Here is a 19642-nt window from a genome sequence, read left to right as displayed (position 1 = left end):
GAAAGGGAGAGAGAAAAATACACAGAATTACTGAAGTTATAAACTTGCAAGCTTGTTAAAAATAATTAATTTCAAGGGGGGATGCAGCTTATTTTTCAACCTCATTTCAGGAATGATTTCATGCAAGGGAATTTGTCGATATTATCATTTTTCTTATATTCACCAGTGTTATGAGCATCAATGAGGAAAATCAGCGAGGTTACATGCATTTTCACATTCCAAAATGCTTCAGTTGTGAAAAATAACTTTGAACTATGGCGACTTATGCAAGGAAATATGACAACAATTTTGCACGTCGTCAGTTTGCACAGAGTTACGAGGTGAATAAACGTGATCCACCTTTCAGTGGTACTGGTGAAGGGAAGAATGGAGGACAAGGATTACATTCAACTAACTAATAAATCTGGAGTTGAAAGCTAGTCTCAGTCATGGTAACCACAAAACTATTGTCGACTGGCATAAAAAAGCACCTTGTTCATTATTGTCCTTTAAGGAAGAGGATCTGGCATCCTTACCCAGTCTGACCTGGGGGCATGACTCCAGACCCACAGCTTACTTTTATCTGCCCTCAGCAAGTTACTCAGTTGAAAGGCAAAAAGGGATGGGAAACAAATGCTGACCAGTGATGTCCATCCATATCCCATGGAAGAATTTTAAAAATCTATTTGAACAGGCAGATTTGGGCCTTGATTTAATGTTTCACCGGAAGGACAGTAACTCAACGGCAGCACGGTGGCACAATGGTTAGCACTGCTGCCTCACGGCACCGAGGTCCCAGGTTCGATCCCAGCTCTGGATCACTGTCCGTGTGGAGTTTTGCACATTCTCCCAGTGTTTGCGTGGCTTTCGCCCCCACAACCCAAAGATGTGCAGGGTAGTTAAATTGGCCACTCTAAATTGCCTCTTAATTGGAAAAAATGAATTGGGTACTCTGAATTTATTTTAAAAAAGAAAGACAATGGGAGGCACGGTGGCACAGTGGTTAGCACTACTGCTTCACAGCACCAGGGACCCGGGTTCAATTCCGACCTTGGGTGACTGTCTGTGTGGAGTCTGCACTTTCTCCCCACGTCTGCGTGGGTTTCCTCTGGGTGCTCTGGTTTTCTCCCACAGTCCAAAGATGGGCAGATTAGGTGGATTAGCCATGGTAAATTGCCCCTTAGTGTCCAGGGATGGGACAGGGGAGTGGGCCTGGGTAGGATGCTCTTTCAGAGGCTGGGTGCAGACTCAATGGGCTGAATGGCCTCCTTCTGCACTGTAGGAATTATATGGCTCTATGGACATAGCAGAAGTTTTTGGTATTGCACTGATCACAAGTAGGTTCATCTGTAAACATGCAGCTTTCTTGTCCTGATGTCAGAACAATATTGGACCTGGTGTGAAAATAGAATCACAAAGCAGAGAAGGCATCCATTCAGTCCACCTTATTGCGCCAGCTCTTTGAAAGAGCTGATTAATTGGTTCCACGGGCTCTCACCCTTTTTTTCCTTTTCAAGTATTTATGCTGCTCTCTTTCAAAGCTACTCCCCTGCTTTCAGGCAGTCTATTCTAGATCATAACTTGACGCATAGAATAATTTATCTCCGTCATCTGGTTCTTTTACCAAGTATCTTAAATTTGAATAATCAGCCTGACAGTGGAAGCAGTCTCTCCTTCATAAAGTACGGTGCCCAGAATCAAACATAATATCCCAGCTGGTCCTAACCAGTGCTTTCGAAAAGTTTAGCATAACCTATTTGACTTTTGTCCTCTATATCTCTATTTATAAAGCCAAGGATCCGATAACCTTTTGAAACCGCATTAGCATAGGCCGATTGTGCTTCAGGAAGGTATGAGAGAGCTGGGCCCACACAAATGTTGCTTCTTTACCTCATCAGTTGGATTCTGCATGTTTCCTTTTGGAACTTTGCCTGGGTTATCGACATCTCCCATTTCATTTAACTCCACATGAAAAAGGTAGAATACAAATCCATACAGTGCTGGACCAAGGCCATTGCACAATCCACGGATCCCAGTGATCATTCCTTGCACAACTCCTGTAGAAAAAGGAAACGGCCATCTCAAATTAAATCCTCGGAATGAAGACTTAACATTTTAACTATTATTAATTAACCAAGCTAAAATTAAACCCAAACTATACTTGAACAAATAAAACTCTTTTAAAATTCCACAAAGCAATCAGTTGCCCCCTCCGCTCACATCCCCTGGACACCGGAGCTTTACTGGGAAATGGCTCCCCAAGTGGCAGTGGCTCTACCTCACCCAGGGGTGGGTACAGGAAAGTGCTGACAAGCTGGAGCTGTTTACCTTTCCGATTTCCAGCAATTGGCTTTTGTACTTATTGATGAGTCTTGTTATGGCTATGAAAGGCATCACAGCTCTCACAGACATGATTGCATGTCCACACACAATGGTTACCTGATAACGATTTGAAAACCAGTGTCTTGACTGATTCCTTCCTTCTCCCCCCCCCCCTCACATCCGCCCCGCTCCATGGGCAACGCGACCAATTGTAGTGATGCTGAGATCAGTTTATGCAGTAAAGACATTTGACCAGAGACCTGCTGGTCTGTGTGGCTGTAGTTTTTTGCCTCCATGATTCTCCAAATAGAAATCCTACAGGAAATGGCATTTCACATTCACCCAATACGAAGGTGGGAATTTGGAGATGGGAACCTCAAATTCACTCCTTACCATGGGCAGCAAGCTGGCACAGTGGTTAGCACTGCTGTCTCACGGCACTGAGGACCAGAGTTCGAACCCAGCCCCGGGTCACTGTCCGTGTGGAGTTTGCGCATTCTCCCCGTGTCTGCGTGGGACTCACCCTCATAACCCAAGGTAGGTGGATTGGCCACGCTATATTGCCCATTAATTGGAATTTAAAAAACATATATATGAATTCACTCCTTACCAACTGCTTATAACATTCTGACAATGACTCTCCTCATATTTAGACTGAAATTCTTGGGAAAGCTCAAAATCATTTTGCACTTGCTGTACACAGGGAGTGTGATCCCAGGAGGAGGAAATGTCCTACCTTGCTGATCTGGATCGGCATTCCTGGAAACGAGGGCACTGACCGCTGGGAAGGTGATGCTAGACATGGCAGCCACAGCTCCCGCTGCCCACATCATCCTGCAGGAACACAAAAATAATTCAGTGTCAACGTATGAATGGCTGACACTAGTTCTCCAGGCCATGTTCTGTAGTTCTAGCACCCTACAGTTCAGAGAACCAGCAACGGTGTGAACCCTTGAAAATGCAGATGCACCACTGGAATGAGGTTTCAAGAATGTAAGCACAGGGCATCAGTTCCCACAGCACTGTGCAAATACACCTTTATTAATGCTACTGTACCAATGTGCAAAAGTGAAACAGTAAAGCACCACATGCTTTGATATGCATTATATTTATACATTGTCCCAAATGTGGGAAATGGACAGCATAAAAGCACCAAATTCTAGTAAGTCAACCTTATAATTAGTAATGGGTTGAAGGGTTATGGAGAACGAGCAGGAAAGTGGTGTTCAGGCCAAGAGGAGATCAGTCATGATCTTATTGAATGGCAGAGCAGGCTCAAGGATTGAATTGCCCATCAAGCGCATGGGTTTACAGATCCAACACATATCACTGACTATGACTGACAACTTCACAAACTGGTTTGGACCTGGGTTCGATTCCCGGCTTTGGTCACTGTCTGTGCAGAGTCTGCATGTTCTCCCCGAGTCTGCGTGGGTTTCCTTCGGATGCTCCGGTTTCCTCCCACAATTCTCAAAAGACATGCTTGTTCGGAGAATTGGACATCCTGAATTCAACCCTCAGTGTACTAGAATAGGCGCCGTAGTGTGGCGGCAAGGGTATTTTCATATTAACTTCATTACAGTGTTAATGTAGGCCTACTTGGGGCACTAATAAAGGTTATAAAACGGTTCGATTGAAATTGTTAAAAAAAATAAAAATACTAATTTCAAGGGAATTGCAAGCCATGCTATTATGAATAAACCCATTTCTCAAAATTGGCTGTTCTGCATGCAGTAAGTGAACATAATTTATGCCTGCTCATTTGTTAAAGTTACTCTCTATTTAGCAGGCTGTATTTTATCACTAATTCTGTACAGACATTTGGGATTGCACACCAGTTGAGTTTATATCCAGTCAGCCGTGAGGTGCACAATACCCTATAACACCTTGAGGTTTTGAAGTTGCCATGGTAAATGTTCTTCACCAGTTTTGTTTCATTGCGTCCTTTGACCTAAAGGGAGAGGGTGAGTAGCAGGTGGCTCTGGCAATGTCAAGAAATCGGATGTGAAAAGAGATAAAACACAGATTGAACTGTGTTTGCATTTATAATAGGCCGGAGGCTCGTTAGCTTGCCGTTAAGCTGAGTGTATGTTTTGTTTTGGCATTCGATCCAGGAAGGAGCCGAGATGGAGAGCAACTTTTTCTATAATGGGCCATGGTGGATAGAACAGTACTGGAGTAAATAAAAGGGATGGTACAAACTGAGAACTAATAGCAAATAAACATATTCAATGGTTCACTCATAAACCAAAACTAGGGCTTGTTACAAAAACTAGTTATTAACAAACTAAATAAAGAATTCAGGAAAAACTTCATTCCCCAGAGAAAGGTGAGAATGTGGCACTGGCTACTGCAAAGAGTAACTGAGATGAAGAGCACAGATACAGTTATGAGGCTGCAAAATAAGCACGAGGGAGAATATAAGGTGAAATGAAAATCGCTTGTCACAAGTAGGCTTCAAATGAAGTTACTGTGAAAAGCCCCTAGTCGCCACATTCCGGCGCCTGTTCGGGAGGCTGTTACGGGAATACTGATACGGAGGTCAGTTTAGCTTAGTTGGCTGGACAGCTGGTTTGTGATGCAGAGCGAGACCTAAAGAGCAGGTTCAATTCCTGTACGGGCTGAGGTTATTCATGAATTCTCAGCCTTCTCTACCTTGCCCCTTGCCTGAGGTATGGTGATCCCCTGGTTAAATCACCACCAGTCAGCTCTCCCCCTCAGAGGGCAAAGGCTTATGAAATCAGAAGCACAAAGTTCAAGATTCTCTGCAGGTTCACTCGGCAGTTAGAAAGGCAAATGCAATGTTAGCATTCATGTCGAGAGGGCTAAAATACAAGCGCAGGGATGTACTTCTGATGCTATGTAAGGCTCTGGTCAGACCCCATTTGGAGTATTGTGAGCAGTTTTGGGCCCCATATCTAAGGAAAGATGTGCTAGCTTTGGAAAGAATCCAAGGAGGTTCACAAGAATGATCCCAGGAATGGACACTTTGTCATATGAGGTGCGGTTGAGGACTCTGGGTCTGTACTCAATGGGGTTTAGAAGGATGAGGGGGATCTTATTGAAACTCACAGGACACTGCGAGGCCTGGATAGAGTGGACATGGAGAAGATGCTTTCACTACTACGAAAAACTAGAACCCGAGGGCACAGCCTCAGGCTGATGAAGGGACGATCCTTTAGAACTGAGATGAGGAGGAATTTCTTCAGCCAGAGGGTGGTGAATCTGTGGAACTCTTTGCCGCAGAAGGCTGTGGAGGCCAAATTACTGAGTGCATGTAAGACTGAGATAGATAGGTTCTTGATTAATAAGGGATATGGGTTATGGGGAGGAGACACGAAAATGGGGATGAGAAACATATCAGCCATGATTGAATGGTGGAGCAGACTCAATGGGCCAAGCGGTCTAATTCTGCTCCTATGTCTTATGGTCAGCAGCCTATGGCCATCTGGGACTATGGAGACTTTACTTACTTATTTATACTGATAGAGTGAGGTAAAAGTAGCACTGAAGGAAATTGAAGTGGAGCATAAATACCAAATAAATGCAAGTCTTTCCCTCAGGTTGGAGTGGCCATGGGCCCACAGCACATAGCTACTGGTGTACGCTATTTGTGTAAGTCACATCGCTAGATGCAAAGGTGTCCTAGGAACCGATTAACCGAAAAAAAAAAGACCAAGGTCCATCTAATTTCTCTTTTACCAGCCTGATAGCCACATGATAAAATAATGGAGTTGGTGACTAATCACAGCAATCAACTGCCGTGCGGGGGGGGGGGGGGGGGGGGGGGGGGGGGGGGGGGGTAAAGAGAAAAGAGAGGTAGAGGGGGAGAGAGAGAGAGAGAGAGAGAGAGACAGACAGACAGAGAAAAAAAGGAGAGATGCACAAAAGACACCAAGAGAGTGACTCTGGTCTGCTTTAATTTATTCTTTGTTTTATTTCACTTGCAGCCTGTCCACAGACAGCTGGCCTCATTGCCAGCCCTGACCACAACATTGCAAAATAGTGGCATTTACTGGAACTTGTTAATGTTTCATTGGTGCGGGTTTACATTGAGAAATGGTGAACTGATTACCAGGAAACCACAGAATTTGGTTCAGTCTGGCAGCAGCTGGACTCCGGGCTGTTTTTATATCATTGGCCTGTAACCTCCTCAGAGTGGCAATCTCCAGCGGATTGTCACTCTTTACAGACTTACTCACGTTGAAATTGCAATGCCCCGTCTTGCCCAACCTTCCTCACCCAGGCTGGGGGACACAGGAGCAGCGAAGCATGCTCCGGCTGCATCGGCTTGGAGTAACCGGGGCGGAGAGGAAAGACCCCCCCTTTTTTTCCCACAGCACTACCTGCCATAAAGCAGGTGTTTAAAGGGGCGATTTAAAGGAAGGCGGTAAGTTTCAAAGCTAAGTGGTTCAGATAATGGTTGGGAGGAGAGAGATCTGCCAGAGGGCCTTGGTGTTTAAATAGTTACTCTGGAGTTAGAAGCGATTTTTTTTAACGTCGGCTAAAACCAGAAGACCGATCTGAAATTAGCAATTTAAATCGCTTCTGCTGAATGGTTCCCAGCCAAGTGCAATTGTCCTGGGGAAGTTAGCGCTGTGGGAAATTGCCAATTGCATGGGAACTTCCTAGAGGGATAGCCCGATGCATCATTGGGAAACCCCTAAATGTGACCCTGGGGAACCAGGATGTTATGGGCCGCATCGCCTTTCCAGAGTATTTTAACATTTACTCCTATGCAAGAAAATTGTCATCTTTTCTATCCGCCAACAAATTACGTGCCTCTGAAATGCTTTACCTGTGCCACCATTTACCTGCTCGAAAAAACGCTAGTCGCCCTATTGTATAATCTCTCAGGAAATAATTTTTCATGCTATATCAGCACTCAACTGCAAGGGACATCATGCACAAGCCCCACTCAACATCCACTCACACAAACAGGGAACAATGGATATGATACAGGAGCAGAAATCCAGTCTTACTTTCCTCTCAACAAAGGCTCGCTAAAGCCTAATCCTAGCTCCTCTGTACTTTTACCAGGGAAAAGGCCAGTTAACATAAGAGCAAACATTTATCACTGTTGCCTCACGACACCGAGGTTCCAGGTTCGATCCCGGCCCTGGGTCACTGTCCTTTTCCAATTAAGGGGCAATTTAGTGTGGCCAATCCACCTACCGTGCATATCTTTTTTGGGTTGTGGGGGCGAAACCCACGCAAACACGGGGAGAATGTGCAAACTCCACACGGACAGTGACCCAGAACCGGGATCGAACCTGGACCTCGGTGCCGTGAGGCAGCAATGCTAATCACTGCGCCACCGTGTTGCCCTCAAAACCTTTTATTATTGTAAAATACCTAGACTGCATGCGGTGAGACTACAGCTAACATAAAAGGAAATCCAAGATTGTGCCTGCATTGGCTCTTTGAAGAACTATTCATAAGCTCTTCACTCCTTACTCTTTCTCCACTCTCTCCTCACAGTTTTCTGTAATTTATATGATGACCCTGAAAAAAGTCTCTGTTCTCCGTGGAAACCCAAATCAAGGAAAATCGAAAATTACTTGCATCTTCAGCACATCCTTCACTGAGAAAATGCTGATATATAATCAGGGCACTGACAGCTGCCTAGATTGAGTGTGCAGAACCTGAGGACATAGGGTGCAATTCTCTGGCTGTGTCGCACTCAAGCGAGAGCACAATGTGGCCAGAGAATGCCGGGAGAGGCCTGCAGTGAGCCTCGTGAGATTCATCAAAGTCCCACGAGACATCGGAGTCGGAATTCCACCCCAAATGGGCATGACCAAATGCTGGGGGGGGGGGCTCCTGGGCGGTCAGGGTAAGTGCAGAGTGGCTTCTTGGCCCTCCCCCAGAATGCGGCCACCCTACATTTGAAGGGTGATAGATTATTGGACGGGACTCAAGAGGTTTGGGGTCACCCAGGAAAGTGGAATTGAAGTCGAAGACCACCCATGATCTTTATCAATAACAGAGCTGGTTTGACTGGCTGTATAGCCTTCTTATTTTTGAGTGATAGTTCAAAGGAATCACACACTTACCAGGGCTGAGACCCAAAGCCGTACCAAGCTAGCTGGAGAATTTGGAAGCCGAGGCCCAGGAGGATGGTGTTCTTATGCCCTATGGATCTCATCAGGATTCCAAGCACCACAGTCTGCAAAGCAGATAAGAACGAAATTAAGGTTTAGAACATAGTACATAGACCAGTCCAGGCCCTTCGGCCCACGATGTTGTGCCGACCATTTATCCTAATCTAAGGTATAGAACAGTACAGCACAGTACAGACCCTTCGGCCTGATGTCTATGGGCAGATGTTGACGACGGAGCAGGCATCATTGGAGAAGTCAAGAGGAGGTGGGAGGGTGAGCTGGGTTTGGTCCTTGAGGGGTGTGTGTGGAGTGAGGCTCTTCAGAGGGCCAACTTCACATCCTCATGTGCTAGGCTAAGGCTGATCCAGTTGATGGTAAGGAAAATAAATATACGTTGGAAAAACACAGTTCGCATCAGCACAGAATCTTCATTTCCTCCAACTCTGCCAAGTATTGATGGGTTTAACTACAGTATTCTCACAGCTGACTAGCTCCAGGCATGTCACAGTGAAAATGTTCCTATTTTAAGGAGCAAGCACTTACTTGAGCTAAGATGGAAAGGATTCCCACAACTGCAATAAAGGCAGCTACAGTTTCTGAGGAAAATCCAATTACCTAGAGAACACAGAAATCACACAATAAATAGAAGAATGAATATTTTTTTAAAATACGCACTTGTACCTTTAAAGTGTTTACAGCTCTGAAATAGGCCAGCCCAACAGGCAATTGCTGGTGTTTATGTTCTACAAGCCTCTCCTCACCGTCTCCATCTCACCCCATTAACACATCCTATTATTCATTCATTCCTCATGCACATATCTAGCTACCTATCCTGTTCATTACAACTACGCCCTGTAGCAGCTATGTTCGATTTCTAACCACCTGTTACGCAGAATACCACTTCAGGTAATTCTGCAATCATAATGCCATTCAGCAAGAAAGCTCCATCAGCAGAAGCCCAGCCAGCAGGAGTTAGAGCTGGGGGGCTGAATTCACATCAATGAGATGTGTTAATCTAGAGTTGTTATGAATTCTAAACCAGCTCTCATCCTGAGGGAATAGACCTCTGGGCAAATTAATTTATAGCCTAAATCTACTTCAGATATTGCTAAGGAGACTCAATGGATGAAAAATTCATATTCAGGTGGTAAAGACACATTGATCTATAAAAAATATAGATGGAGGAATCTCGACCTAATTGCATTGCCTCAACTCCCATTCAGATTGTTAATCCTCCATCTGATTTTACTCACTTGCTCAGAGTCTGTTCCCTCCCAGGTCATAATTCCCTCAAAAGGAGGCTTATCTCTGTTCCACCTCCTCCCAGCTCAAGTACTCCAGCTGCCCAAATTGTTCCAGATATCGAGCTCGATGCCCACTCCCCAACATCACAGCTGAAGCCCGGCAGCCAAAATTTCAACCTCCAGCACATATAGCCAATAGCCTCTGGCATGAAAACTAACTCTCTTGCACTTAACCCATACCTTCAATGTAGCAAAACATTTCAAAGCAAGTCTCAGTACTGATGGAATGGAAGTATTATCAACCTAACCTAGGCAAATTAACTTATAGCCTACATCTACTTTAGGTATTGCTAAGGAGACTCAATGGATGAAACATTGACAATTCAGCAGCTTTGGAACACACGGTCTGTGTCCTAACGCTATGTCACTGAGACGGCATGCGGTTTTGCATTCCTGTTTCTCTATGGTGAGTTTCTGATCTCATCCACTTACCTGTGAGTGGGGCAGAGCATGTACAGGTCAGTTACCTTTCCCACAGGAGGGAATGACAGGCAGAGAATAAAACAGGAGCAACTCAAGACCATAAGACATAGGAGAAGTAGGCCATTTGGCCCATCGGGTCTGCTCCACCATTCAATGAGATAATTACTGATCTGCTATGATAATCCTCAACTCCACTTTCCCACCGTAAACCCATAACCTTAGATACCCTTACTGATTAAAAATCTGTCTATCTCAGCTTTGAACATGCATAATGGCCCAGCCTCCATAGCCCTCTGCAGTAAGGAGTGCCACAGATTCACTACCCTCAGAGAAGAAATTCCTCTTCAGCTGTTTTAAACGGGCGACCCCTTAGTCTGAGATTATGCCTTCTGGTCCTCGACTCTCCCACAAAAGGAAACAACCTATCAGCATCATCCCTGTCAAGCTCCCTGAGCATCCTATACGTCTCAATAAGCCCGCCTCTCATTCTTCTAAACTCCAATGAGTACAGGCCCAACCTACTCAACCTCTCTTAATAAGAAAATCCCTAGTGAACCTTCTCTGGACTGCCGCCAATGCCAGTATATCTTTCCTTAGATAAAGGGGAGCAAAACAGTTCACCGTATTCCAGATTTCATCCAACTAGTGCCTTGTGTAGTTTTAGCAAGACTTCCCTCCTTTTGTACTCCATTCCTAATGAAATAAAAACCACCATTCCATTTGTCTTCCCTATTACCTAATTGTGTGACTCAGATGCAGAATTAGCAGAGTAAATCTAGACTTTGAGAGAAGAGAAGTGAGAAAACAATACTGTATTCTTGCTTGGGATATGGGTGTTGTTGGCAAGGCCAGCATTATCTGCCCAATCCTTGAACTGGGTGGCTTAAGAGTCAACCACCTCACACATAGGCCAGATCAGGTAAGGGTGGCAGATTTCCTTCCCTAAAGGACATTTGTGAACCAGGTGGGTTTTTGCAACAATTGATAATGGTTTTATGGTCTTCAGAGAGCAAGGAGAAAGAGAGAGAGAGAGAAGCAATCTATTGTCATTAAACTATTAGCATTTGCTTCAAAGATAACAGAACAGATTTAAAATTTTCACAGGGCCACTTTACCTGTCTGAGATAAAGAAAGAAGCTGGAATACTGGCCTGCTTCAGGCAGGTAAGAGAGAAACACTGTAATACAGATCAGCAGAACTGTTGAATCCTGACCCACTTTCTTCAGAGACTGAAATAAAGGTAGAGAGAAAGGTATATTAATGAAAATGACAAACTGAGAGAAGTCCCTTCAAAGGATATCCATGCATGACTACTCAACATTTTTTTTAAAAATCACAGAAGTGGGATATTACTCAATTTCAATCGCAAGAAATCAGCATCCAAAGACAATGTATCCAATTGAAAATTTATAGCTTCTCAAAACAATGTGATGACATCTCAGTGGCATCTACAATAAGTGAAATGAATGCTTTATTACTACCCACCATACACGAGTGAGCATCATCTCCAACAGGATGAGGGCTGCCAAATGAGCTCTCCAGATGACCAATGTACTGGTCCGGTTTGGACCAAGTTAAGCAGACAATGCAAGGAGCAGGTTTAATCCCTTGGTCTGACCAATTAACTACAATAGCTAGGGGATCCCTGGGCAGCGGAGGGGGTTCCTGCCAAAATAATATTCAGTCAGCCATGTCGGAAAGTGAATGTAAACTGCGGGGGAGGAAAGGATGAGGTTTTGACTGGTCTCAGAGTCTGTGGTCAATAGCACTCACACTTAATGTCGAGGTTTATGTATGAAGAGCAATCTCTCAAGTTACACCCAGGAAGGCTGTTATAATTTAAAAGCACAGCCTAGTACGAGGTGTTATCTTCAGGAGAGAAGGGGCTGAAGAGGCGATCAGATAGTTAGTTATTCACCTGAAACGATTAATTGAATTCCAGGCCACTGCACACTGAAGGTATGGTTAGGAGGTTTTTTAAGGTAGACCAAAACGCGAGAAGATGGAGGAGCTCAGGTTGAAGATTCCAGGCTAACGTAGCATCAGAAGATGCCGCAAAACCATGAAAGGTTTTGTGAATGAGGAGGGTATCAATGCAATGGGGGCAGGGAGCTAGTGGTACAACAGATCTGCACAACTTGGTAGGATAGGATGCCAACAATGTAAGTCTACAATTATAATTAAAGGGACCTATTAAAATCAGGATAACGGACAATACCAATACACGAGGAATGAGGATGATCTGATGAAAGAATTCAGTTACTTACTGCAAAAGGGTCTGCTTGTTCCCATGAAATTGGTGCACCCCAGGAAGCAGGCCTCATCTTTTCTGGCAAAGATTCTGGCACAGCCACAAGAATGAAACAGATGTCCAGCAAGGCAATAGCAGTGGCCAAAACTACCACAAGGTTGTCTCCATACGCTCTGGCCAAGTATGCTCCAATGGCAGGACTGGTCACAAGACTAGCTGCAAACGTTGCAGATACCTGTGATTGGGAGAAGACAACATTCTGACTACTTTCCATTCCTGTAGACTTTCTTTAAGCTGTTCTATCGGAGTAAATCTTGAGCTCATTCAAATATTCCATATAAGAAATCAGTTTCACCACACAATGGTTAGACACAGAGTAAATCTCCTTGTACACATGTCCATCAAACACTCCCAGGGAAGGTACAGCACGAGTAAGATACAGCATAAAGTTCCTTTACACTGTTCCAATAACATACCTCAACCCCAAATGTTGAAAAGCATTCCTCGCTTATTTTTAAAAAATTTTTTAGAGTACCCAATTATTTATTTTCTTCCAATTAAGGGGCAATTTAGCGTGGCCAATCCACCTACCCTGCACATCTTTGGGTTGTGGGGGTGAAACCCACGCAGACACGGGGAGAATGTGTAAACTCCACAAAGACAGTGACCCAGGGCTGGGATTCAAACCCACCTCCTCAGCGCTGTAGGCAACAGTGTTACCCACTGTGCCACGTGCCACCCACTCCTCACTTATTTTTATGCATTCAAGGGATGTGGGTATCATTGGTTAGACCTAATTGCCCTTGAGAAGGTTGTGTGTGAGCTGCCTTCTTGAACTGGTATATTCCTAATTGCTCTAATGCATTTGGCAAATGCTCTTACAGCCAGTGGAAAAGTCTAACGTCATCTTACCAGCCTGCAATTTGAACCAGGGTCCAAGAGGCCAGTGCATAACAAAATCATGTACAGTCACCTATTATTTTAACTCCGTAAAAATCCTTACCGAGGTGCTGGCCATACCTTATTCAATGTATCTGAAATTTTGAACCAGGAAGGTTCAGTAGCTGCCTTATTCTTCTAAAACAACTTCCACTGCCAAACTCAGGTAAAGTTTATCTAACTCCTCAATACATACAATGCTTTAGCTCAACCAAACGAACATTAATAGGGAACTAGACAAACGGCAAATATTGTACAACCCAAATCCAAATAACCTACACCACAAAGTTACTCATCTATAAGCTATTCTCACATTAGAAGAGAAAAAGGAGAACACTAGGCACCTTCTAGAACCTTGTTTCGAGCAACATTGATTGAGGTCCATGAGCTGGGTTTCTACTTGCCCAGGTAACAAGAGAAGGGGAAAAAAGCGTACCACAAGAAGTGCAAATTTTTAAATTTATTTATTTATTTATTTTTTTAAAAAAAGAGTACCCAATTATTTATTTTCTTCCAATTAAGGGGCAATTTAGCATGGCCAATCCACCTAACCTGCACATCTTTGGGTTGTGGGGGTGAAACCCACGCAGACCCGGGGAGAATGTGCAAACTCCACATGGACAGTGACCCAGGGCCAGGGTTCGAACCCGGGTCCTCAGCGCCGTAGCCCCAGTGCTAACCACTGCGCTGTTCTTGGAAACCCAGTGTTAATATATCCAGTTTATATCATGACTGGTACAGGCTTGGAGGGCCGAAGGGCCTGTTCCTGTGCTGTATTGATCTTTGTTCAGTTTCTGCAGTGCCGGGGATGATGAGCCAGATTAAAATGGTATAAGTGAACCACCTAGTCCCTATTACATCAAAGGTAGTAAAGATTTTGATAAACTAAAGACAAACATAGCTACTCCAACTATCACATAAAAAACAAAGAAATTGGAGGATTACACATAGAAGCTGTCACCATGTTCTAGATTCCCCAGCCAGGAGTAAAAATCCCTCAGTGTTTACCCTGGGGATTTTCAGAATAATTATATTCCTACTATAAAGAAACATTCTACAGGTAGGACCCACCATTTATGGTTAACTAAAGAAGTTAAGGAAAGCATCAAACTTAAGGAAAAAGCATAAAACTATGCAAAGATAAACGGCACATCAGATGATTGGTTAGAATATAAGGACCAGCTGAGAATTACTAAAAGACTAATCAGGAGAAGAAAATTAGGGCACGAGAGGAGCTCGTTAGAAATGTAAATTCGGATTGCAAGAGCTCCTACAGGTATTTAAAAAGGAAAAAAGTAGAGTACTGGTTTTCTAGAGTGACAATGGGGAGTTAATAGCAGATAAGGAAATGGCAGATGAAATGAACAAATATTGTGTTCGGTCTCCACTATAAAAGGATACAAAATATTTCAGTAATAGCTATGAGTCAAAAGGTGGAAGATAGAGGGGAATGTGGTGAAATTACAATCACGAGAGAAACTATTGAGCAAACTGATGGAGCTGTGATCTGACAAGTCTCCAGGACTTGATGGACTGCACCCTTGTCTTAAAATAAAGATTGCTAATGAGGTAGATGTGTTGGTGTTAGTTGTCAAAAATTCGCTAGATTCTGGAAGGTTCCATCAGACTGGAAAGTAGCAAATATAACCCCTCTATTGAAGAAGGGAAGGAGGCAGAAAACAGCAAAATGTAGGCCAGTTAGCTTGGCATCTGTCATGGAGAGGGTGTTATAATTGATCATTGAGGAGGTTGTAGCTGGGCACTGAAAGAAACCCAAGATAAAAGTGAATAATCAGCATGGTTCTGTGAAGGGGAAAATTATGTTTAACTAATTTATCGGAGTTCTTTGCAGGAGTGGCATGCGCTGTACTTTGGATTTTCAGAAGGCATTTGATCAGGTGCCACAACAAAGGTTATCACATAAAATAAAAGTACACGGTTCGGTGGTAACATATTAGCCTGGATTGAAGATTGGCTGGATGGCAGAAAACAGAGTCTGCACAAATGGGTCTTTTTCTGATCGACAGGACGTGACGAGAGGTCTCCCACAGAGGTCTGTGCTGGGGCTTCAACGTTTCCCAATTTATATCAATGCCTTAGATGAGGGAAAGGAAGGCATGGTAACTAAATTTGTAGATGCCACAAAGATAGGTAGGAAAGAATGTTGTGAAGAGGACACAAGGAGGCTGCAGGTGGATATAGACAGGTTGAGTGAGTGGGCAAAAATCTGGCAGATGAGGTATAATGCGGGAAAATGTGAAGTTGTTCACTTTGGCAGGAAGACTAACAAAGCAAAGTATCACTTAACTGGAGAACAGCTGCAGAATTCTAAGGTGCAGAAGGATCTAGGTATTCTGGTGCATGAGTCACAAAATGTTAGTACAGCAAATAATTAAAGACAACTAAAGGTATGCTATTCTTTATTATGAGGGGAATTGAACATCAAATTAAAGATGCTATGCTTCAGTTAGACAGGATGCGGCGATGCCGGCGTTGGACTGGGGTGAGCACAGTAAGAAGTCTTACAACACCAGGTTAAAGTCCAACAGGTTTGTTTCGATGTCACTAGCTTTCGGAGCGCTGCTCCTTCCTCAGGTGAATGAAGAGGTATGTTCCAGAAACATTATATATATATATATATATATATATATATGACAGATTCAAAGATGCCAGACAATGCGAGCATTAGCAGGTGATTTAATCACCTGTAATGATTTAATCACCTGCTAGTGCTCGCATTCCAAGCACTGTCTGGCATCTTTGAATCTGTGTATATATGTTTCTGGAACATACCTCTTCATTCACCTGAGGAAGGAGCAGCGCTCCGAAAGCTAGTGACATCAAAACAAACCTGTTGGACTTTAACCTGGTGTTGTAAGACTTCTTACTGTTCAGTTAGACAGGGCATTGGTGAGACCACATATGGAATACTGTGCAGTTTTGGCCCCCTTATTTCAGAAAGGATGTAAATGCGTTGCAGGTGATTCAGATGAGGTTAACTTGACTGATACCTGGAATGAGCAGGTTGTCTTACAAGGCTAGGTTGGACAGACTGGAGTACTCCAAGATAGCCAGAACATGGCGACTCTCTGCGAGCTCTCTCTTTTATCACTGTTCTGAAGTCTCTTTTCCACTTCATATATAATTACTCCCTGCTGCTCTTGCTCATGTATTTGCTTTGTTTGGCCCCTTGTTCCGTACTGTAACCAATCACTGTTTGTCGATGTACCATTTGTCAATGTATTCTGTTGATTATTCTTTTTTATCTATTATGTACGTACTGTGTACATTCCCTTGACCAGAGAAAAATACTTTTCACTGTACTTCAGTACATGTGACAATAAATCAAATCAAATCAGAAGAGTGAAGGTGACTTGATTGATAAGATCCTGATTGGTCTTGACAATCAGGACACAAAGGATTTTTCCACTTGTGGGTGAGTTCAGAACTCACAGGGGGCACTATTTTCAAATTAGGGGTCACCGTTTCTGGACAGAGATAAAGAAATTCTTTCTGTTGAGGGTTGTACAACTTTGGGACTCTGCTGGAGACGGTCATTGGATATTTTTAAGACGGAGGTACTTAGATCCTTGTTAGGCAAGGGAATCAAAGGAGGGTAGATGGGAATGTAGAATGTGAAACACACAAAGATCAGCCATGATCTTATCAAATGGTGGGGCAGGCTCCAGGGGCAAATTACTTACATCTGCTCCTATTTCATATGTACTCTGTCAAGCCCCTTCAAATTCTTGTACATTTCAAATATCACTCCAATTCTGAGAGTACAGGCTCAATTTACTCGGCCTATAATAGGACAAACCTGTCATCCTGGGCACCATCAACTGCACTGTCAAAGTAAATGCTTCCTTAAATATGGAGATCAAAACTGCACACCGTACTCCCAGTGCTGTCTCACCAAAATCCTGTACAATTGTAACAAGACTTCCTTTTTCTTGTATTCCAATTCCCTTGCAATAAAGGCTAATATGCCATTTTCCATCCTAATTGCTTTCCGTGCCTGCATGCTAACATTCAGCGTTCCTGTGCGGAGTTCACCCAAGAGGGTCTGAACATCAAGTCTCACACCTGATCGATCAATAACAAGTAGTTTCAGGGGTACAATGCCGCATAACTTTGAATGTCTCCAAATGCTTCACAGTCCAATGGGAACTATGTTTCACAAGCCAAAATGAGATTAATGACCAGCTGATTAGTCATTTTGGTGCGGTTACGTTGATGGAGGAATGAACTCCCTGCTCATTCAATTAGTAACACCTGTTCAATTGGGCCAGGGATTACAAGCTGTAAAGACGTGGAGAGGTGGTCTTGGAGCGCAGTGGACAGTGTCCCTGACTCGGAGACAGAAACTCCAGTTCGGGTCCCACCCCAGGACTTGATTGCCAAGAAAGGTTCGTTCATAACACGGTCAAAGTGTATCAACCCGCAAACCCTTCCAAATATGCCAATGGCTGGAAGTAGGAGCAGGAGAGACTTGATATGGAGTGGCGCTCCTCAAGCTACAAGTGCCTGGTCACGGACCAGCGACAAAAATCTGCCTAAGTGCATCACTAGGTGCAGGAAGAGAATTGGAAGACAAATGTGGGACTTCAGTTTAAGAGATGTCAGCAAATTTAGGACTGTAAATAAAAGGGAATTACTGTGGATGCTGGAATCCTAAAACACAAACAGAAAATACTGGTCTGTACGATTTTGTCAAAGCTAGAGAGTATTGGAAATAGGGTCAGGATTATACTGTGGGGGAGCGTGGAACGGTGGGGCTGGATAGGGGGCCAGCGATAGGTGGAGATTGACAAAGATGTCGTGGACAGAAAGACAAAAGGAATGTAAATGGGGGTGATGAAGGCTAATAAGGGTGCTGATAGTGGTACACAAAGAGATTAGAATGGCAAACAAAGGTGAGCGATGTGTAAAGGGCAACTAGGAACAGGGAAAAGATGGCCCAAGTGGGATAAGGGGGAGGGGGGGGGGGGGGGGGAAAGAGAGAACAATGGTGAGGGGAAAACAGATCTACTGAAGAAATGAAGATAGGACTGTTGTCATGTTTGGTGCATAAATATAAATTTTTAAAAGACGATGAGAGGTTTCAATAAAGACAGGATATGTCTGGAGAGTGAGTCAATAATTAGAAGTCCTAGAGTTAAAATCATTGGCAAAAACAGAGAGGAGAGATGAGGAGAAAAGTTTCCCACTTGGGTGTTGTTGGGATCTGGAATGATATACCTGAAAAGGTGTTGCAAGCTGATTTCATAAAAGAATTTAACAAGAGAGATGGGCAGGTACTTGAGGATGAACATACTTGAGAATCACAGGGTGACAGACAAAATGGAAATAAGCACAAATGTTCTTTCAAAGAGCGAGCACAACCATGACAGTCTAACTGGGCTCCTTTCATGCTGTAAGTTTCTATGAGCTCACAAACCCAAACCATCTGATTCAGAATGCCAGAAAGATTTCTCTCGAACAAGTGTTCATTGCTTCAGAAGAGGTGCAGATGAATCTCCAGAAATAATTAGCCAAGGAGCCTTGGTGGGTTAAACCCTGAACGAGCCCTCAGAATGGAATAAGATATGTCCTCCTTAGCTCCAGTTTTGAGACTTACAAGTCCATAAGCTGTGCTCCTCTCATGCTCCTGAGTTATATCCGCTACGTAGGCAAATATCACTGAAAATGTGACTGCAAATACTCCAGACATAGAAATCACTGCAAAGTACCACCTGTGGAGGAAAGCACACACAGAAATAACTAACTTTCAGTTTGTTGGAATCCCAAACACAAACCAAGAGTAGAAAAACAGCAGGCTCAGGAAACGAATGGCATCCAGCTCAGCGCAATAAGCTGTAAATACACAGTTACAAGCAACAACATATACGGAATACCTTTAGCTCAAAGTACATAATTTGAAGCAGGGTTATGGTTTCCAATTCCTAGCCATTGAGCCCTCCTAAGAACATCTAGACTTTGGGTGGGGGACAGAGTTGCGTTTAGTGGTGAGCTCCCCTCATGAGCTAGACATAACCTTACACAGTGTTCCTGCTCATACATGAAAACTAGGCTCTTGGGGCAAGTATTCAAAGACTTTCACCTGTGGGTCATTCCCCTCATGAAACACAGCATTCAGGAGAGGTGAAAATGGGCTGGGTGTGTATGGAGGAAGAATGGATAAACATCGAAAAGGTAGTGGTGGGGGGAAAAGTGTTGGAGGAATTTGACATATCCTGTCCCCCTGTCAAGGACCCACCCCAGGTCCACCTATTCACCATGTCCCTTCATTTTCTTCTTTCAGCAGAAATACAATTAAT

The 19642-nt window shown here is 43.7% G+C and overlaps 1 protein-coding gene across 1 annotated transcript in view; it reads right to left on the bottom strand.

The window, feature by feature from the left end:
* The window catches only part of LOC140395014 (hippocampus abundant transcript 1 protein-like), an 84795-nt gene that overhangs the window by 13900 nt on the left and 51253 nt on the right, over positions 1-19642 (bottom strand). Inside the window, exons 5-11 of the mRNA XM_072482325.1 lie at positions 18943-19057; positions 12400-12618; positions 11248-11361; positions 8949-9020; positions 8358-8470; positions 3038-3135; positions 1870-2036 (exon numbers count right to left, since the gene is read on the bottom strand). Of these exons, the coding sequence (XP_072338426.1) occupies positions 1870-2036; positions 3038-3135; positions 8358-8470; positions 8949-9020; positions 11248-11361; positions 12400-12618; positions 18943-19057 (898 nt within the window). The remainder of the gene's footprint in view (positions 1-1869; positions 2037-3037; positions 3136-8357; positions 8471-8948; positions 9021-11247; positions 11362-12399; positions 12619-18942; positions 19058-19642) is intronic.

This window comes from Scyliorhinus torazame, chromosome 18 (assembly GCF_047496885.1).
Source record: "Scyliorhinus torazame isolate Kashiwa2021f chromosome 18, sScyTor2.1, whole genome shotgun sequence".
Lineage (NCBI taxonomy): Eukaryota > Metazoa > Chordata > Chondrichthyes > Carcharhiniformes > Scyliorhinidae > Scyliorhinus > Scyliorhinus torazame.
The sequence above is the reverse complement of the archived record's forward strand: the minus strand, read 5'-3'. Positions and strand labels throughout refer to the sequence as shown.